Genomic DNA, 20,836 nt, shown 5'->3' with positions numbered 1-20,836 from the left:
ACTGTTGATGCGAATCCGTTCATTTGTATCTATAGTGTCGCCTGGTTCGGAAGGATCCCCAAATACGGGGAGTGTAAAGCTTAATTTCTCCCCCCTCAAACGAGTAAGTCATGTGAATACGAACGACTTATTAGTGTTTCGCACCTGTAATTGTTTGTATTTTACAAAGATGTGAAGCGAAAAAACATTTACAAATTGGCAGGTACAGTAAATACAATCTTCTAAAAAAAAAAAAAGTTTACATGAATAGTCATCCTTAATTGTCAAAAAAAAAAAAAAAGAAAAAGAATATTAGATCTATGTTCATTACAAAGCGTAGAAAGAAACAAAAGAATGCCGGAAATACTACGATTAATAACAACGGCGTTTTTATTAGCGGATCAAATGTGAATATCGCTCTTAAGGAACAAATTTCAGAAGCAACGCAAGGTAAATATTCTACTTTGTAGTACTCACGTAATGCTCGCATATGATTTATGTTTGTTATCTTAATTAGCTGTTCCAATGAAAAGAAAAGGAACCGAAGAAGGAAGCAGTTCAACAGACGTATCTTGGCATAGCGTCGAATTGAGGGGAGCGAAAAAGTTTATGAAGGTTTATATCAGCAGCATTTATGCTGAGACTGATTTTGGTGCTTCTAATGACGGCAAACCTTCTGTAAGTTTAATACACGTAAGACTGAATTTAATACCTTTATTGATGCTCTTTTATGTAGTGGCAAGTTGGTAATGTGAATGTATCGAGTTTATTACGTGATTATCGTAATGGAGTTGTTAAAGGCGCACAAATGCGCAAGACCTTGTCCAACAGCCAAATACTGTAAGTTGTTGTAGTTTTTTTTAGGGTTTTATTTAACGTTTACATTTGCTTTTCTTTTAAGCTCTCTATCGTACATATTTCTCTTATCAAAAACGTACCGTTGTGCCCTATCCGAATTAAGCCCAACAGATATATTGAACGTTATAAGGTGTCCATACCTCCTATAATATATAAAGACGAATAAGACACACTTTCAAGCATTTGACTCGTTATTATGATCATAGAATCATAATAACACTTGTACACGTCATCTTGTATTTCTAAAGATGCGCATATGTAATGCTGCATTATTACTGATTGAGAACGAGTATTTAGCTCCTTTTTTTTGTATCTCTTTCCTTTCCTTCTTTCTTTTGTTGTCAATACAAACATCCAATTCGCTATGAACGCTTCCCTCTCTGATTTTCAGTGTATAATAAAAGGACTAAAGGAGACTCATTTCACCATACAGTTTATATCAAGTTAAGTCGCGTTCACTAAGCATAAAACAACCATAAATATCACATAAGGGACTTAGATGTTAGAAATAACTACAAATCAGTTGATGAAAGGGTGGTTACGAGGTGCCACAGAATAAGTAAGATGCTGCAAGAGGATGGCCTTGGAGAGAACGGATATAGTGACCTACTAGAACAAATGGTGGCGCGTTGTGACGCTCAAGATGAAAAGTCACTGTGAGGATCATTGCTTCCCTCCATGGTTTTACCCAGTGTTGGCTTTATCTAATAAGTTCACCCCTTCGTAAGTCAGGGCTTTTTTTTTGCTCCAAATGTTCTTGAACAATAGCAGCGAAAAGCAGCCCGAATCAAATTTGATAGATATCTTACGACCCTTCATTTTAAATTGTATCGTGTTCAAGACCAAAGGCGTAAAAACTGAATGGTATGTATTGTATATGTATATGTATATGTATATGATATGGTAAATTTTAATCACGGCAATCCGTAGGATGACTTACCGTATGGTACCAAAAAAAGGGCAAGTCATGATCCCAGATTTCGTCTTGTATTTGGATACACTGACTGCCACCAAATTTGAGCTGTTCGTTGTTGAAGAAAAAAAGCCGGGAAATTTTTCTAATGGTCATTTGGAAACAGACCTCATAAAGTTTGAAAAAGAAATGCAGTTGGCTTTGGACAAGCTCATCGAAAAGAAGGTAAAGGATCCGGAGGTTGTTGCTCTAATAGTTGAAGGTAAGTTAGTTTTAGTAATTTCAAATAAATATATTACTAAGTATTTATAAAATAGGCTACAAAGTAACAACTTTTAAGATGGACTTACGATACAACGGACAATATCGAATGATTGAGTTGAGCAGTTTTTTCGTTGTAAGAAACAATATCAATGATATATGCTTATTCCAGGTATCATAGAGAAGATGCATCAACTTCAGGTAAAATATAATAATGATCCAAAGATTACTCATGCAAAAGGTAATGTTCTAACTATTTAAAATAGGCTATCATTCAAGGCACACTGGAAAGATTATATAAAGCTATCCAGGGGCTAGAAAGTGAAGATCATAGAAGTTATAGAAGGGGGTTTTGTGGAAGTCCTGTTGCTGTGAGGAAGGATAAAACTAGTGTATAACCCACTCTTAAAAAAAATAAAGATATGAATATACCTAGTTACTTATTTTTGGCTTTTTAAGAAAGGAGTTGATAAGTATGGCTCTGTTTTTTGCTACTGCAGATGTCATTACCAAAGTTTGAGTACCAGCATATCAACCAATTAAAGGCAGAAACTGCACTAACAACCATAATGATACTTGGATTAGTAATTACTATAACAAATATAAGTCGGTAACGCGTAACATTAGCATACACCAAATTACTGAGTCAGTGCACCAGATCAACCTTGAAGAAACTTATTTCGCCGACTCACAAGAATACATTTTCTGTCTTGAGGGTTAAGCCTTTCAATGGGAAAATAGCGAGAACTTGAGAAGCTTGCCTTGCTGGCAAAATTAGGAAATTAATATCTCTAACTTTACCTGCCAATTGATTCTTGCCTTACTTACATATGCTCATATCCAACCAAGCGTTTTGGAGATCGAACTTCATCCTTACTTGCAATAAAACGTTTAGACAATAGGACTAAAATGCCGTCCTAAGCATCGACCTCCTAAACATTCTACTCCTCCTCATCACCCTGGCCGTGGAAAACCTCCAACATCGCCTCATCACGATGATCCCGGCAAGCTTCCTCCTCCTCTTCACAATGGATCTCATCATCCTCCCCCTCGTGATAGACCTGGTCATGATGGTCAGTGAAGCCTCCACCCAACAATGAACTTGATCGTTAATCACCCCATCATAATTAGGATGGTTAGTTTGATATTGATACCTGTAACGCTTACTGATAAATGATTTTCTCTTTCCTGCATTTAATTAAAAAAAGCATAGTTATGATGGACTACTATTAAATAAACTTTCTCAACAAGTATTTGCTATTCGACATGACTCATCAATACAAAAATATTCTGTTAATTCATTATTGCGTAAGTTAACATTCAGAGTCAATGCATATGACGCTTAGTCGTGTTATAATGTTGGTAGAATTATAGTCTCTGTTTCCATGGCAGAACGGCTTGTCATCAATTTCTTTTTGTATACGTAAGGTTCACGTAGTCTTTGAAAGAATGTCTTTTGGAGGAAGAATTATGAGACTCATAGTAGTTATTAAAGTGTTTTCTAAAGAGAAGGATTCAGTATTAAAATAGATTGGTGTACTTTATCCTATGGTAGAATACTTCGAAAAGCCGTCGAAAAGCTGATTTAGTCAGAAAAAAGAAAAGAATGATAAGAAAACAGTAATGTCGAGACTTTTGACGTGACGGAGAACGATCTATTATGATCGCACAAGATAGTGTAATGGTAGACACACCCCTTCTTCAATGCTAGTATTATTCTTTCTCTGCCTGCATCTAATGAGGAAATTTCCCAGTTTTGATCGGTTGTCGTGGAGAAGAAAAAAAGAAAATTTATTCAATTGGTTATAAAATGTTTTTCCAATTATTGAAAATTATTCAACAATTCATCACTCAAAAAACTACACCGATAAAGGCAACACAACAGCTCTTAAGTCTAATTGATGAAGATAACAGCTACTAAAATTTTTTGTTTTAAACCTTTGACCGGACAACTTCCTGATGACTCTTTTAATCAAAAGAATCACATGGTTAATTCAACCTTTACTTCAACCGCTCTCCGAAGATAGAGTTGAAAATCGTCATTTCCGGTGGGCAGTCATCCAAACAGAAAAGAAAAGATGACATCAACTGCTTCGACAAATGACCTGACGGTTGTATAACACAAAAGACAGAAGAAGATATAAATTTGGGTTCCATTGAAGTCAAAGAGGAGAAGCATCAAAATAACAAAACTAAATTGAACCAAGACCTATACGGTCCGGGTGTATTTTCTAGAAATACAATTGATCAATAGCACCTCCTCGGAATTATGTGTTCAAATTGTTGGTGAGTTGGAGACTACACTAGGTGTAGAGTACTCATTAATAATGACAATTGATAGGCATATATCTTTCTTTCTATTTCACCAAAAAGCAAGCGAAGGTCTTTACACAATGGCTGAAATTGATCATTTAAACACACCAAAAAATTTAGCAGAGCTTCCTCAGCTCGTTGTAAACAAGTTGTGTAAATCTTTTACGTGTTTGAAAACAAGTTGCCGTCAACTATAAGTAGTCGTTCTTTTCAGTTCATATGTATAGTATCTAAACTATCATTATCAGCTTTTTCCCCTCTATGACCTCTGCCATTATTAACAATGATAACATTAAATTGCTATGCAGTGTAATTCAGAGTAAATACTGACCCTTTTACGTCCTGTTGCTGTTTGAGTACCTATTATGCATATTGTCATTCTGAACCTTGTTATAACTAGATCCTACATTGTCCTCGTGTTCAAATTTGGATGCTTGATTTTTTTGTTTACTCTTACAGATGTTGCGTTAGAAGAGTTGGATAGCACTCATCAATTGTCTGCTACAGACTGCCTAATGTACAAACCTCGATTCTCTTTCTTGCCTTCACAAATGGTAAACAGGAACACCCAACAAACTTCCTGATAAGTAATGATTTGAGAACATCCAAATTAAGCCTTACAGCCACAATTATACCCATTCTTCGACGTAAATGGCACTGTCATGTTATAGGATCCTGAAAAAGTTGTTCTTTGAGGATTTTTCCATGGATACGGAAGATCCGATGTTCAACGGAGATCAGTAACAACGACATAGAAAAAAAGAAAAGGGTCTGAAGATCAAAAAATCACTCTTTGGGGAATTTTCTTAGCTGGAACGAGAAAAGGTTGCACAGATGGATGATACATTTTCTATAAGTATTCATATTGCTTACAATACGCCGTGCTTCAGAATAAAGGATTATGAATCACTATACGAGCATTGGTCTAGCTTGAGGTCTTAGCACATCCTCATAGCCCGCAATAAACACGATGTTTTACGCCATTTGAAATGCCTTGACACACAATTAACAGGTTGGAGGTTTTTCAGGCTTTATATTTTGCAGCTTTATCGATGATACTTGTCCGCTTTTTTCTAATGGAAACATTTCTTTGACCTGTGAGCCAGGTAATGGAACATTGATGCAATCTTGTTCCTGATCATTCAATAAAGTTTAATTTAAAGTTGTAGTTACAAAGGCAAAGGAATGCTTACTACTACAACAGTAATGACTCACATGGTATATGAAACTCCTCACTACTAAACGTAGATTCCGTGGCCTGGACAAAAATATACATGTAAAAGGGAGGGGGTAAGAGAAACAAAAAGAGAAACCTAAACACTGTAGCCACGGCTTTACGGAAATCAGAATTTAAAGTACGAGATACGCCGATCGAATGCCATGCCCGGCTATTGCAAATCGTTGATGGAACAAAAAGATATTTCTGTCCTGCAAAGCATAGAAGCGCGTTACATCACTTTAGAGACTTACTAAGCATATCACAACTTGACTACAGTACTTCAAGCAAAATATCTCTTTCTAACAGAAAAAATCAACATACGATTTATCTACACAACCCACTAGCACTTCTTTCCATTTATAAATACCCCGCTACAACTTGCCTAGTTTTCGAACGGAGTTTTCTTGTCAGCGTTCCTGTTCCCCCATCGTGCATAAACACGGCTTTAGGTAATACACTTTTTGCATGATTTTTTATTGTCCTTATCGTAGAGCCTGAAATACCTGCCTGGGCATTTTTCCTCTTTTGTTTACTGTAAGTTTGCCAATTTCACCAAATACATCTGTGTGAGAAAAAGGCCTGTGTGAAGAGAGTTACTCACTGATATTTCCCGTCTCTGCCCTGTATCCCGAGATATTATTTACAGTTATATCATTGTGAAAGAATATGGTTTAAGGACGAGGGTCAATTGCTGAGATTCAACGGACTCAAATGACGATGGCCGAAAGAAGCTTATCAAAAAGTTATACACGCACAAAACCGTTTGTATAAAATCTGAAATAGTAAGCCAAGATTTTATTTTTCGAATCTGTTATTTCGTTTCTTGTTTGTCCCTTTTTCTTTTTATTTTCTTTCTTTCTATTTCATTATCAACTTTCTTTAAGAAACAATAATGTCTACAACACCTACTTCTGAACGCCCCAGAAGATTGTCAATGCCCAAGTTGACCCGTCGTTTAACAAACGTGGTCATTCATGTCGATGAAAATGACAACATTGAACCTGTTACACCTACCAGCATCCCTTCTCGTTCCAGTCAACGTACAGAATTGGATGAAAAGGCAAAAGCTACATGGAACAAGCATATGGTACCTGAAAAGAATGATGTTGAGTCTATTGAGGGGGATATCGTTCACCATACTATCACCACCCTTTGCCGTGGTGCTTATAACGTTGATAAATTAGCCATGTATCAGGCTACTGCTCACTCTGTTAGAGATCGTCTTTTAGAAGATTGGAATCGTACTCAAGAAGCTTTGCACAAGGAAAATCCCAAGCGCTGCTACTATCTTTCCATGGAATTCTTGATTGGTCGTGCTCTTGATAACGCATTGAATTGTCTTCATGTCAAGGATAATTATAAGGAAAGTGTTCACAACCTCGGTTTTAACCTCGAAGATCTCATCCGTGAGGAAAAGGATGCTGCTCTAGGTAACGGTGGTCTTGGTCGTCTTGCTGCTTGCTACATGGATTCTGCTGCTACTCAAGATTTTCCTACTTGGGGTTACGGTCTTCGTTACCAATATGGTATGTTCAAGCAAATCATCAAGGATGGCTTCCAAAATGAAATCCCTGATTACTGGCTTAACTTTGAAAATCCTTGGGAATTCCCTAGAAGCGATATCAAGTATGACGTCCGCTTCTATGGTTATGTTGCAACAAAGATGAACGAAAAGGGTGAAAGCCGTATGTCTTGGGAAGGAGGAGATAAGGTCCAAGCAATGGCTTACGATATTCCTATCCCTGGCTTCAACACCAAGGGCTGTGGCAATATTCGTCTCTGGGATTCCAAGCCTAAGAACACCTTTGATTTTGAATCCTTTAACTCCGGTGACTACGACAAATCCGTGGCTGAACAAAATAATGCTCAAAACTTGACCTCTGTCTTATACCCTAATGATAACTTCTTAGCCGGTAAGGAACTTAGACTGAAGCAAGAATACTTCTTTGTCAGCGCATCTCTTCAAGATATTATACATCGCTTTAAGCGCGCCAAGTGCCCTTGGAAAGATTTCCCTGAAAAGGTCGCTGTACAAATGAACGATACCCACCCTACTTTGGCTGTTCCCGAATTACAACGTATTTTGGTCGATGTTGAAGGTTTGGATTGGGATGACGCTTGGGATATTGTTACTCGTACTTTTGCTTTCACCAATCATACCATTTTGCCTGAAGCTCTTGAAAGATGGTCCGTTCCCATGATGGAAAAGATCCTTCCTCGTCACATGCAAATCATCTATGATATCAATCTTTTCTTCTTGCAAAAGGTCGAAAGAGAATTTTCTACTGATCGTGAAATGTTGAAGCGTCTGTCTATCATTGAAGAAAGTCAGCCTCAACAGGTCCGTATGGCTTATTTGGCTGTTATTGGTTCTCATACTGTCAATGGTGTTGCTGCCCTCCACTCTGATTTGATTCGCAAGCATCTCTTCAACGATTTCGTAAAGTACTATGGCCCCGAAAAGTTTATCAATATTACCAATGGTATTACTCCTCGTCGCTGGCTGTATCAATCCAATCCAGGTCTTCGCGATTTAATCACAAAGACTCTCGGCTCCGAAGAATGGGCAACCAAACTCGATCTCTTGAAGGGCTTGAGATGTCATGCCGACGACTCTGAATTCCAAAAGGCCTGGGCTGATGTCAAATTGCAAAACAAGAAGCGTTTGGCTAAGTGGATTAAGGATCACATGGATATCACAGTCAACCCTGATGCTCTCTTCGATATTCAAGTCAAGCGTATCCATGAATACAAGCGCCAATTCATGAACATTTTGAGCGTCATCTATCGTTACAAGAGTCTCAAAAAGATGGCTCCTGAAGATCTCGCTCAGCAAATTCCTCGTGTTGTTGTCATTGGAGGCAAGGCTGCTCCTGGTTATTACATTGCCAAATTGGTTATTAAGTTGGTTAACAGTGTAGCCGATGTCGTTAACAATGATAAGGATCTTAAAGATATGCTCAAGGTTGTCTTTATTCCGGATTACAATGTCTCTCTTGCCGAAGTAATTATTCCTGCTTCTGATATCTCTCAACACATTTCAACTGCTGGTACAGAAGCTTCCGGTAAGTTAACATCGTGTATAACTTTTTGATTATTTAAAACGTTCCCTACAGGATTTTGCTTATTTACTCTCAATACTTTGATTATATATAGGTACCTCCAACATGAAGTTCGTTCTTAACGGTGGTTTAATTTTGGGTACAGTTGATGGTGCTAACATTGAAATTAAAGAACATATCGGTGAAGAGAATATCTTTATGTTTGGTGTTCTTGCCGATGAAGTTGAAGATATCCGCCATAACCAAAAATACCACGGACTTCTGATCGATCCCAGCCTCCAAGTTGTCATTGATAGCATTCAATCCGGTGAATTCGGTGATCCTTCCATTTTCAACCCTCTCATCAATACCCTCACTTATGGTGGTGACTATTATCTCATTTCTGCAGACTTCAAGTCTTATCTTCAAGCACATACTAAGGTCGAAGATAATTATAGAGATCAAGCTGGATGGATTAAGAAATCTATTATGTGTACTGCTGGTATGGGCTTCTTCTCTTCCGACAGAGCTATTCAAGAATATGCTGAAAAGATTTGGAACTTGAAGCGCTTCAATCTTGACAAGCCTAATGATGGTACCGCTTAACTTAACCATTTTATATACATATGAAGGTCATACTTCAATAATCTATCTACTTTTAATCACTTATAACATGACAGTATCTGCATTCAATAAACTGATGTATGAACATACAATATTTAATGATAACCCATGCACAAAAGGCTCACATTATATAGTGGTTTTGATACGACTGTTAAGAAGACAAGGTGTAATTTGGGCCCTGTCTACTTGTAATAACAATAAGGCTGAAAGAGAAAAAAGTAGTGGTTTATCATCAAAGTTCTTTCTAAGAGCAGTGTTATCCGTATGTGAATCGTTTTGGATGTTTATTTTCATGCGAATGAGAAGCGATGTACTCGATTTGATGTTCATACCTTGCCTATCTTGGTGAATGCCAACAAGATTAATGGCCAATAGAACAACAAAAAATCAGCTACTGCTGAATTGGAGTGCATGTCAAGCTGGTATTTATTGGTATTATCAAAAAAAAAAAAAAAAATAGTTGCTTAGGTATTCTATACGTATTCTAACTACATATATTTATAATTTAGCAGAAGAGAGATTTACAACTCTCTCTCAAAAACGGCAGCCATACCCATACCACTGCCAATGCACATACTCGTCACGCCAATACGCTTATTTTGGCGTCTCAATTCAGGGAAAAGTGTAGCGATTTGGCGCGCACCTGTACAACCCAAAGGATGTCCAATAGCGATAGCACCACCTTTAGGATTAACCTTTTCAAAAGGGATTTTCAATACCTTTGAACAGTAAACAGCTTGAGATGCAAATGCTTCATTGATTTCAAAGATATCAACATCTGCGACCTTCAAGCCAGCACGTTCAAGGGCAACAGGAATGGCATAAGCAGGGCCAATACCCATGACACGAGGAGGCACACCTACCACAGCAGAAGTAACATATCTACCAAGAATAGGAAGACCATATTTTGCAGCAGTCTTGCGCTTCATCAAAAGTACAGCAGCAGCACCATCCGAAATTTGAGACGCATTACCTGCTGTTGTTGATCCTTCTTTGTTAAAAGCAGGCTTTAATTTGGATAAAATTTCAATCGTGGTACCAGCACGAACACCATCATCTTCATCAACGACTACTTTCTTTATTTTACCATCCTTATCGGTGACCTCAACCGTAACAGGAACAATTTCTTCCTTGAAGTAACCTGCCTTTTGAGCAGCAGCAGCTTTTTTATGTGAAGCAACAGAAAATTGATCCTGTTCTTGGCGAGTAATGCCATATTCCGCTGCTACATTTTCAGAAGTAATACTAAAAAATGGGTCAGGAAAAATGCAAAATAATTTCATTTTCATTCTATTTCAATCACTAGCAAGAGCCTCAAACTCAGTTGAATATGAAATAACCTACCCCATAGGCAATTGACAATCAGCAACGCAAGGTACAGTAGTTAATTTTTTGGAGAATTGATTGGTACGAGTAAAATAATCAGATGTCATGGATTCAACACCAGCGCCAATGCCGATATCAATGAGACCTGACTGAATGGCTGTAGCAACCTGAACAACGGCCTGGAGACCTGAAGAACATTGACGGTGACAAGTACTGACAGAAGTGGTTTCGGGGAAGCCAACAGCTAGTGAGGCCATTCTGGCAGCATTGGCAAGATTGGTACAGACATTGCCAACAGTGATGTCTTGTACCAAGGTGGGATCAATTCCTGTTTTGTCAAGAGTTGCCTTCAACACGTTATATAAGAGTTCTATGACATAGTTTGGCTGGTTAGCAAAATCGAGCATCTGTTGCTGATTCTATGTATGCAGTAGTTACCATCAGCAAGTGTATCCTTAAAACCGCCTTTACGTGATTTAGTAAGAGCGGTACGTAAAGCTGAGACAATCACTATATCTTCAGGAGATTTCGCATTTAATTTGGTGAGTTGAGAATCAGACAGACCGGGCAAAGGAATAGGATAAGGCAAATTGGCCATTGTTGATCTTGAAAAGGTAGTAAAAAGCAAAGAGTAATATGTCAACTCGTTTACTATTTTTATTCTATCAGTTGGATCAGATAATTCGCATAGTAAATGGCTTTAAATTTACCCCGACATTGAACCTTTTCTCATTTTCCCAGGTTCCTGCCATTGTGACTAAGGCTTTTTTCCATTAACATAGCAGCTATCGAATTGCGAATTTGCAGTCTCTCGCAAGTAGTCCGCTGGACGTCTATCTATCATCCTCATTTTGGCTAACAAAGAAAGCGATAACAATAATTAACTATATAACCTATCTTAATGCTCTGTTGAACTTGTCAGTAACCTATGGTGACGTCTTGTTGCTAAAACCTGTTTGTTGCCCAAATAGTAGCACTCTTCACCATCTCGGACTTTGTAGCGCGGTTCTTATGGGCTGCTACAAGAGGTTGAAAAGCCAAGCAAATGCATAATACTTAAATTGAAAAAACCAGCTACTTTGTATTTTTAAAACTGTGTCCATTAGAATATTGCAAATAGCTCAATCTTCCAGAGAAAATACAGTAAGCATAATAGACGCCAACTTGCAAATCATCAAAATTACATAGCAATTTCTCATAAATATATAGCAGCTCATATATGTACAAAAAGCCGTCATTTATAAGGTGTTGTAGTAAAACTCATCTCTTTTAGTAAACAATTGCATTCCATTAACTGACAGACCTCAAAATATGTATGTTAGTAGCGCAATGATGTCGTAAGTGCCTTTACTACTCTTTCCACTTGATTGATATCACAAAATAAACCAGTATCCTAACTTTTTTTTTTTTTTTTTGGAAATAAAAATTGAAATCGTTCAATGAAATGCTCCCATTTCGCCCAAAATTTTCCAAATAGGGTAGGTGCGAGTTGATAATAACTGAGAAGTGAATTATTCAGACTGGAAAAAAATAGTGCTCTCAAGATTATGTATAAAGCTGATTTATCAGACTCTCTTAACACTTTTTGTGCATTTGCTTAATTGGGTATTAAGCAAAGGAAGCCAAGTTATGACTAAAACCTGAGTTTGATTGGTTCTAGTATATTCTCTTGTCTTCTTTTGGGTAAGAGATATAAAGAAATGAACGACTGCCAAAAGCCCTCAGTAACACTACTTTTTCTGTCAAATGTGTCATTCTGCTCAACTCTAACTTTTGGCACTACACCTCACATGTAAGTATTACAGCATTTCTTAATTTTTTGTTTGTGCCTTTCACGCACTTATAGCATATACATTTATCACATTTCATTGGTCTGTCTCGAAATTGATGAGTCTCATAGTTCATATACTATATCAGTATGATAATAATTCTAATAAAACTCATGCGTTTGAAGCATCGCTTTTATTGACAAATTAATGCGGATCAAATAATCATATGCTTTTCTAACGTGTACAAATGTATAATGCAATATTGTCCAATGAATTCTTTAAATACGTTCTAATCGCTTTGCATTACAATAAAACGGGTAAATATCTTTACTGAACAAAGATAGCCTTCTTCAATTGCTCATAAGCTCTATCTAAATCATCATTGACAATAATGTGGTCATAAGCACCAGGCTGCGAACCATATTCCAATTCCTTTTTGGCAGCTGCCAAACGAGCTTGAACAGCTTCTTCCTTCTCAGTACCACGACCGCGAAGACGCTGTTCCAAAATTTCCATGCTGGGAGGTTGGACAAAAATATACTTGGGATTCAAAGCTGTCTTTTTGACAGATTGAACACCTTGCATATCAATATCAAGCATGCAAACCTTTCCTTCTGCGACTACATCTTCAACAGCCTTAATAGATGTACCTTTGAGCATAAATCAATCGTATGAGAACATATTATCTATTAAAGACCACAAATGTGCTAAAAGAATGAATATCATACGTATTTGATATTACCATACATATTTCCCGAGAAAGTAGCGCTTTCGATGAATTTGCCTTGAGCGACTTCGTCGATCATGGTTTCCTTTTCAACAAAATGATAGTCTTTACCATCTACTTCCCCAGGACGAGGCTTACGTGTAGTGTCTTTTGTAACGAATAGATAGGATGAGTTTGTGCGTTGTTTCGACAAGATCTGTTTAACTGGATCTGCAATCAGCAAAATTGGCAACTAACTTACGAGAAATGCTGAAACCAAAAGTAGAAGGATAATCAGCAAACAAGCGTTTTAATAAAGTAGATTTGCCAGAACCAGAAGGACCAGATATAACAAAGATCTTAGCAATTGTTGTTTGCATCGTGGAAGGTTATGTAGGTAATGGTTAGTCTCCTCCATTTGACACCCAACAAAACTTTATCTAAAAAAATGTGGGCATCGTATGACTGCTGTTCTATTGAAACTGAACCTGAGTTTTCGACGATCATTTTGTGATCCGGATTTTGTTTTCAACTTTCCTATGAACTACTACCAATTTTATGGAAATACATTCTAACTTTCTCTAACCTATAATCCGTACTAGAAAGGGACTTTTCTTCTGTCCTTTTATGATTTACAGAATCTCTTAGACTTTTGCAAGAATTTTCGATAATCTTTGGGATCGTACCTCGTCTCAGCCTTCAAAATGGCAGAAATAGTAGCAGCACATAACGGACCGGCCTCCTTGTCTACACTTCTCAATGGCTCGACACAAAATTAATACATACGACGTAGCTACAACGTCTAAATACTCTGAAGGAAAAAAGAATCCGCCGAGAATGCTAGTGCCTTTGGCAATACCTGCAGGCTGCTGAATGAAATGAGCTATCATGAATATTGTGCAGAATTTCAGCAAAGATTCATGGAAGATTTAATTCTGAACGTTGAAATTGTACTCTTAAACGACAGTAAGTGAACATCCTTTTGCAATATAACTTTTGGTTTACTATCGCTTTCTAAATTATAACATTCACCTTTTATATGTTAATTATTCTCGCATTCATGCCTTTCGTTCTAAGTTTTAAGTCTACATTAACAAGGATTTTTCTATATAGCCTTTTAGTTCTTTTCAACTGGAAAAGTTATTAATTTACTGTATTAAATACAACTTTCTAAGCATCCCACTTTATAGATGTCATATTAATCTATCTTATTTCGTGCTCTTTGGTCAGTGAACTATCCTACAACTCAACAATGTAATATGTTAAAAATATTCGCTTGAGAAAAATATTACAAGCGAAGAAGGGAGAGTATCGAACATAATAGGTCAACAATACAACAATAGATGTTTTTATATTTCCTAAATGCATCATTAAACAGAAATTTATACGAATTCTCAATAGACTATTCTGCGCACAATTTTTGGCTTGTAACCAGAGCACTATTGTTTTGTAGAACGACATACTGAAAAAATCTTGCCAAATTTTAGTTTAAAAGTTATTTGTGATTACAATAGGATTCCTTATAAGCTTGGAAGCATGGAATAATGAAAATACAGATGTCATACTATTCTTCAACTTAAAGGTCGTATTATATATGGATATGCTTATATCGTTGTGAATACTGTATATAATTTGATGTAAATACTTTTTGAGGATTCATTTAAGTTTTTGCTTCTGCAGCCATGAATTAACTAATGCTTTATTAATTTTAGAGGCATAAATATTGATATAGTATATGAACTATGAGACCCAATTTCGAGGCAGACCATTGAAATATGATAAATGTATATGCTATTAGTACGTGAAGAGGCACAAACAAAAAAAAATTAAAGAAATGATGTAATACTGGTCGTTTTAATCTGCGTGGTAACTTGGTCTCACACTCACGCTTAAAAAAATATCCCAATGCTGTTAAAACAAAAGCCAGTGTCAGAGTTACTCTCGAGCAGTTACCTATATCCATTTGTTTTTAATAACTTATTCAGTGATTTTTGCTAGCACCAAGAATATCTAATAATTTTTCAAAAAAAAAACTTACATAGTTGCTCGGTATCATACCAATTTCTCCAGTCATCTTCTTAGCCTGCCACCAACTCCCTATTTTTTCATGAACATACAAAATTTCACCTTTGTTGAATGATAACTCGAAAGGATCTTCCTTGTTCGCTGTATCTAATTATAAAACGCGTAATTTCAGTTAGAGTATGAGCTTTTTCAAGAACATAATGAGAAATCAGACATTCTTTACAATTATGAATAGCCACTACAGGAAGTGTGTAATCTGTATTAGGTGATAAGTAGATCGTATTTTGCTGCGCACAGTTATTTATTGTTGGTTCTTTCATTGGGCTGGGCACAAAAAGAGAATCATGAACAGAAGTTGAAGGCGTGGCATAATACTGAGACATGGCCTGAGCAGTATCAACAGAAGTATTATTGGCCGCTTTTTTTATTCTAGTGGCATTGTTGTTGACTGAGTATTGCTCTCTTTGCTGTTGGCGGCTACTAGCAAAACTCCCGCTCGACGGAAGTTCTCTAAATCCGTGAAGCATAAAATCATCTTCTTGAGTCCCATATAGAAAGATCCAAATGAACTACAAGTGATTTTCCTTTCCTTAACAAAGGTTCTACTTGCTTTCCAGTAACTTTTGAACTGATATTCTATGCTTACTTGTATGACCAACATTGTAATATAGCCAATGGCTGCTACCATCAAGGATATTTTGTCGCTATATAAGTAAAGATCTATCTCTTCAGTAACATAGGAGAAACTGATTGCAATCAAGCACAACACCTTTTTCGATCCTTTGGAAGTTAATAATCCATTTGCAAGTATGTACATATTTGTATTTTATAATCAATGGCGTTGATACTAACAACTGGTGAATATAGTCTCAATGTCTGGGTCCAAAAGACTCCACATGACAGTGTAATCATAATAAGCTCGAAGATTATAGTCCACCAAGTAGTTCTATGAGTGAATCTACTTGATATACAGAGACCAACAAATGTTGTAATCCATCCTGCCTATATAGAAATCAACTATTGAGCAACCGTGATTTTATAGTTTATGTGTGCTTCAACTATTGGCTTTACAATGCTGATGATACATGTCAATAAAGGCAAATAGACGGTGATTGTGTTGAGAAGATGCATAGCTACAGTGGATGAAGAGTTGTAACAAAGCAAAGAAGAAATTTCATATATCGTCTATTGTTAGTATATCTATTTATATGACCCTTAGCATTTTCTAGCTCTTCATTTAATACATTTTGACTTTTTTTTTTTTTTTTTTTTTTTTCTTTTTTAATTTGACAGATCAAATTGTATTTAACTGATAATTGAGAGGGTCTAGAGAGATTCATCACAGAGTAAACATGAGACTGATTATTACTATCATTAGAGCTTCATGAAAGTCCTGACCAATATATCCCAGTGGCCCCTTTATTAATTCGTAGAATCTATTCTCAGGGTATTTCAGTCAGAAAATTATGTTTCAGCTCCAAAACATTTATTCTTCATAGTCAGTTACATTTCCAGAATTCTTAAACTCTAATTGAAGAATATATTAACATCGTGCTTGCTATCATTGTCCACGCAAACGCTTCTGTTTCATGCTTGTGCTGTTCTCATCATTTCAATCAAAGCTCGTGTAGGGCGGCCTATTTAATTCAAAAAGGAAGGGGTCAGTACGGCTTATTTTCTTAATCATTTTTATCAGCAATTTTAGTACACTATACCAGTCATTCCTTTAATATGATATCCCTTGGTACCATTGCAGGCCATTACACCGGCAATATCAATGTGCGCCCACGGGACGTTTTTATCCACGAATTCTTGCAAGAATCCTGCTGCTGAGCAAGAACCACCAGATCTTGTACCAATATTACCCAAGTCGGCAACCAACGAATTTTTCATCTCTTTGATGTAATCTTCATGAAGGGGCATACGCCAGAAGGGGTCTGCTACTGCTTCACCAGCATTCTGTAACTTTGCCCATAAGTCATCCGAATTGGAGAAAACACCAGCATATACTTCACCTAGAGCAACGTCCATGGCTCCTGTCAAGGTTGCGAGGTCAATAACATGTTTTGGTTGATACGTCGATGACACATAATGAAGTGCATCAGCCTAATAACGTCAAGTAGTAGTTTAGTTAGTATGGTTTGGTAAGGAAAAACTTGCGAGAGAGATAACTTATACGGTTTACCAGAATCAATCTACCCTCAGCATCTGTATTAAGTATCTCGATGGATTTGCCATTCATTGCTTTCACAACATCACCAGGTTTTGTTGCTTTTCCTGAAGGCATATTTTCACATAATGGGATGGCTGCGACAATGTTTACAGGTAAGTGCAATTTACAAATACCGTACAAAGCTCCTACCACAGCGGCAGCACCACCCATGTCCCCCTTCATGAGATGCATATTATTGGATGGTTTGAGTGAAATTCCTCCGCTGTCAAATGTGATGCCTTTACCCACTAGTCCAAATGGCTTCTCTGAATTATCCTTTGCACCCTTATAATGAATTTCTAAAAACCGAAGAGGCTCGGTACTATAAAAGATATAGAATAACCCATGAATACGTGCCAAATAAAGAAAGAAAGAAAAAGTTTGTCCTGTGTGTTTACCTTCCTCTTGCCACAGATAAAAAGGCATTCATCTTTTGACGCGTAGCCCATTCCTCATCATGAACCTTAATATCGACATTCTCCAAGCCAGCCAATAGATAAGCTACTTCTTCTGCAAACAACTTTGGTGTCATCAAATTCGCTGGAGTCGTCATTAACATGCGAGCCACATTTTGTGAGGTACCGTAAATCTGACCAATTTCCCAAGCCCTTTTTAAGTCTGTGCTACTTTCCGTTGCATAAGGAGCAACTACTTTATTGTTATCAGCATCATCGTTCTTTTTTTGCTTCAACTTATCAAATGAAAACTGTCCCAAGATTGCGCCTTCAGCGGCTCCTTGTGCATCGACAGATATGTCCACTCCTATAGATTTTGCACCTTGCTTTTGTAAAGCTTGGACACCAATAGCAGTCTTATTACGTATATTGGAGTGAAGAAAAAGGTTTAGAAAGGTCATGACCATCACTCAACTGGCTGTTATGGGGTTGAAATGTGCAATGCTCTTCAAATACAGCATATTTCTTCCGACTTACCGCCATACGAACACTATCTTGCTTTACATGTTTACTGTTTTCGTTGGGTTCGTTTCCCAAAGAAACAACTGCAACTTGCTTGACACCGCCCACATTATAAAACACACGTAGATCGCCTTTCTTTTTAAATTGACTCAAGGCCAAGTTTGTCTGAATTAACTTTTTTGTCTCATTAGAAATGTTCTGTTGAAGAGCTAAAGACGGTGTAGATTGAGTGGTAGCAGAAGGACTATATGCACCGAGCACAAGACCGTCAAAACCTTGTTTATTTGAGAAGAAACGTCGGTTTATTCTTTGAGAAGTATTTCGTAAAGAAGTTTTGGCTACAAAGAACATCAAGAGTTGATTAGGTTGTAAGTGTATAAAAAAGGGGGGGATAAACAGAGAAATTCATGCTCATCCTCGTTTCTGGGGTCTCAATTTCGTTTTCAGATCAACTCTTCCTTTTCTTCCTAACCGTCCTGAGTCTTTCTTTTTGATAGCGTTAAATTATTTAATTTTTCTTACAAATGCTCGTTAAAGGTTAATCAAAGGCGAAAGGGGCGGGGGATATCTTTATTATTTCGATTGTAACATACTAATTAAGGAAGCTTCAGATTTTAGAATATCTAAAGCTTGTTTTACTTCCAAATGGCGACGTGCACCTTCCAGCCAATCCATTGATAAACGTTTAGGCCAACCTGTTAATTGGTTTATTTCACGAGCAGCGCTTTCTAAGTCTTTTTCTGTATTCAGATAATATTCGGCGCGCGCTAATCTGGATTCAACATCATCACCAGGAACAAGGCCCTTCTTTTTAAACATAAAACTGCTGAAAATAATTGATACAAGATGAGCCATCATGGAAGCATTTTCGTCGGGAATCAAAGAGGCACGACGCACTTCGCGTGCCACAGTTTCAAACTTGTCAGAAAGAGAAGCAAGGGAAGTAACACCGTGATTAGCAACATGAACATTGATACTCTTGATAACCAATTGGATAAGTTCACTATTTTGTCGTTCACTGACTTTAGCAAAAGGAGTCTTTTGACTTAAGCGGTTCAACGCTTCTAACTCTGCTACGAACTTTCCTTGCTCCCCTGTTAAAGCAGCTCTTTTTAAAGCATCAATAGCAGCAACTAGTTGGTGTGCCTTTTTGACATCATCCAACAGTTCTGCATCGGCATACACTAGCTTTTCAAGTTCTATTTGTTTTTGTGAAACATGATCGATCTTTGATAAGCGGCCGCCGCGTTCAGTTTCTACTTGTTGCTGAACTTGACTAGCATATTCCGATTGAATTTCGATTGCCTTCTGCTTCAATTCATTTTCTAATAACTGAAGGTACTCTTGACGCTGTGTAGCCAGCTCCTTTTCCCGCGTCTCCTTATGCTGGTTATTCAAACTATCAGTCTCCTTCTTCAACTTTAATTCAAGTTCCTGTATATGTTGGTCAACTTGAGCAGTTGCTCTAGCTTTAGCATCCTGTAATTTTTGCTCGACTTCTTGCTGTTTAGAGTCAAGATGTTTTTTGGAAGCCAATAATGCCTGGTGAAGTCCTGCAATCTCTTGTTGAGCTTTGTTTTCTTCTTGTTTGATGAGAGCGAAAGCTTTGTTGAGGCTTTCGATATCGCGTGTTGCGAAATCAACCAATCGTTTTGCATGACCTGACATATCAGCTTCGTTCAACAATACAACCAAATCTTGGACTGTCTTTGCAAATTGGTTCACAACATCGTGCTCTGACAAATCGAACTTTGGTATAGGTTGCTTTTCAGATGTATAAAGCACATTAGTGAACAATGGATCTCTCTTAGCAGCTGCCATTCTCAAACGTTGTTGACGAAGGCGTGCATTATTACCACCGCCAACAGGTGTAGGAGGATTGGAGCCTGGTGGCAATGGAGGCTCCTTCTCTCCTCGAAATTGAGCAATGGCATCTGATACGTACTCATACCAATCCTGAGCTGTCTCTTTAGTAGTATTGGCGTACTTTCGTGCGGTCTCTGTGTGTTCGGCTGTTTTTTCCTTTAACTGTATCCACTTTCTATAATATTGTTGAGTACGCTCTTCAGCAGCCCAATCATCCAATTTATCGAGTAATTGCTCGCCTCCAGGGAAATAAGTGATATATGTGTCATGAAAGGCTTCATTCTTAAGGGCAAAATAGGTGGAGCCCGTGTATAAAGTGCCTGTTAATAATGTCAGCCATAATATCTTCTTGCTTAACGATCCTTTCGCTTTTGTTGTGGTGTAATCAGCGACAATTTCAGGTGTGGGGGCTGCCGTGTAAAAGCGACTAGGCTATTAGTGCGAACAGTAAGTTTGTTGGATGTGTTAGCAATTTTATTCATCAAGCGATGCAATGCAATAAGTGCGGTAATGAAATATTCTATTTTCTAATCTGGGTAGTCGAAGTACTGAAGAGGTGCATACTTACTACGTTGAAACGCCTTGGTTTATTGAGCGAACAAAGACGGGTGGAAGATCGAATGGTCGGAAGTCCTCTCAACATGGTTAAAAAAACAGGGACAAGTTTAGCTTGTTTGCTATAAAACCTAATATGCAAAAAATTCGTGCTTAAATGTTTGATTTTGCTACCCAAATTTCACCAGGGCGGCGACGATAGACATAAACAAACTCAGTTTACTGTGGGGAAGCTCACGTCACGCTGGTAAC

The 20,836-nt window shown here is 37.5% G+C and overlaps 9 protein-coding genes across 9 annotated transcripts; 4 read left to right on the top strand and 5 right to left on the bottom strand.

Annotated features, from left to right (window-relative positions):
* Positions 1–78: 78 nt before the first annotated feature.
* BDF20DRAFT_220177 (uncharacterized protein) lies at positions 79–892 on the top strand. The gene is made up of 4 exons (XM_053074949.1): positions 79–202; positions 282–429; positions 497–657; positions 716–892. The coding sequence occupies exons 2-4, from the start codon at positions 300–302 to the stop codon at positions 821–823; spliced, it is 399 nt and encodes a 132-aa protein (XP_052931122.1). The 5' UTR covers positions 79–202; positions 282–299; the 3' UTR covers positions 824–892.
* Positions 893–1,588: 696 nt separating this feature from the next.
* On the top strand, positions 1,589–3,092 carry BDF20DRAFT_840088 (uncharacterized protein; the record flags this gene model as incomplete). The annotated part of the gene is made up of 5 exons (XM_053079348.1): positions 1,589–1,701; positions 1,768–2,012; positions 2,068–2,147; positions 2,278–2,382; positions 2,907–3,092. 5 exons carry the CDS (start codon positions 1,589–1,591, stop codon positions 3,090–3,092), a joined length of 729 nt encoding a protein of 242 aa, XP_052931121.1.
* A 1,597-nt stretch (positions 3,093–4,689) lies between these two features.
* BDF20DRAFT_840087 (uncharacterized protein) lies at positions 4,690–5,266 on the top strand (the record flags this gene model as incomplete). The annotated part of the gene is made up of 2 exons (XM_053079347.1): positions 4,690–4,878; positions 5,135–5,266. 2 exons carry the CDS (start codon positions 4,690–4,692, stop codon positions 5,264–5,266), a joined length of 321 nt encoding a protein of 106 aa, XP_052931120.1.
* A 1,211-nt stretch (positions 5,267–6,477) lies between these two features.
* On the top strand, positions 6,478–9,190 carry BDF20DRAFT_829490 (glycosyl transferase; the record flags this gene model as incomplete). The annotated part of the gene is made up of 2 exons (XM_053078325.1): positions 6,478–8,608; positions 8,700–9,190. The coding sequence occupies 2 exons, from the start codon at positions 6,478–6,480 to the stop codon at positions 9,188–9,190; spliced, it is 2,622 nt and encodes an 873-aa protein (XP_052931119.1).
* Positions 9,191–9,729: 539 nt separating this feature from the next.
* Positions 9,730–11,132, bottom strand: BDF20DRAFT_917475 (Thiolase, N-terminal domain-containing protein; the record flags this gene model as incomplete). Its single annotated transcript, XM_053084574.1, has 3 exons — positions 9,730–10,453; positions 10,553–10,904; positions 10,973–11,132. The coding sequence occupies 3 exons, from the start codon at positions 11,130–11,132 to the stop codon at positions 9,730–9,732; spliced, it is 1,236 nt and encodes a 411-aa protein (XP_052931118.1).
* A 1,344-nt stretch (positions 11,133–12,476) lies between these two features.
* BDF20DRAFT_899781 (guanylate kinase) lies at positions 12,477–13,541 on the bottom strand. The gene is made up of 3 exons (XM_053082697.1): positions 13,272–13,541; positions 13,046–13,177; positions 12,477–12,953 (listed from the first exon to the last, which is right to left on the bottom strand). The coding sequence occupies exons 1-3, from the start codon at positions 13,387–13,389 to the stop codon at positions 12,631–12,633; spliced, it is 573 nt and encodes a 190-aa protein (XP_052931117.1). The 5' UTR covers positions 13,390–13,541; the 3' UTR covers positions 12,477–12,630.
* Positions 13,542–14,798: 1,257 nt separating this feature from the next.
* Positions 14,799–16,317, bottom strand: BDF20DRAFT_899776 (uncharacterized protein). Its single transcript, XM_053082696.1, has 6 exons — positions 16,106–16,317; positions 15,887–16,036; positions 15,681–15,803; positions 15,258–15,603; positions 15,048–15,181; positions 14,799–14,962 (listed from the first exon to the last, which is right to left on the bottom strand). Exons 1-6 carry the CDS (start codon positions 16,163–16,165, stop codon positions 14,945–14,947), a joined length of 831 nt encoding a protein of 276 aa, XP_052931116.1. The 5' UTR covers positions 16,166–16,317; the 3' UTR covers positions 14,799–14,944.
* A 304-nt stretch (positions 16,318–16,621) lies between these two features.
* BDF20DRAFT_829279 (cytosol aminopeptidase family, catalytic domain-containing protein) lies at positions 16,622–18,102 on the bottom strand (the record flags this gene model as incomplete). Its single annotated transcript, XM_053078309.1, has 4 exons — positions 16,622–16,671; positions 16,750–17,140; positions 17,220–17,568; positions 17,645–18,102. 4 exons carry the CDS (start codon positions 18,100–18,102, stop codon positions 16,622–16,624), a joined length of 1,248 nt encoding a protein of 415 aa, XP_052931115.1.
* Positions 18,103–18,625: 523 nt separating this feature from the next.
* Positions 18,626–20,832, bottom strand: BDF20DRAFT_220052 (mitochondrial inner membrane protein-domain-containing protein). Its single transcript, XM_053074948.1, has 2 exons — positions 20,598–20,832; positions 18,626–20,461 (listed from the first exon to the last, which is right to left on the bottom strand). Exons 1-2 carry the CDS (start codon positions 20,670–20,672, stop codon positions 18,737–18,739), a joined length of 1,800 nt encoding a protein of 599 aa, XP_052931114.1. The 5' UTR covers positions 20,673–20,832; the 3' UTR covers positions 18,626–18,736.
* Positions 20,833–20,836: the final 4 nt, after the last annotated feature.

Source organism: Mycotypha africana (assembly GCF_025528875.1).
Source record: "Mycotypha africana strain NRRL 2978 chromosome Unknown BDF20scaffold_15, whole genome shotgun sequence".
Lineage (NCBI taxonomy): Eukaryota > Fungi > Mucoromycota > Mucoromycetes > Mucorales > Mycotyphaceae > Mycotypha > Mycotypha africana.
The sequence above is the reverse complement of the archived record's forward strand: the minus strand, read 5'-3'. Positions and strand labels throughout refer to the sequence as shown.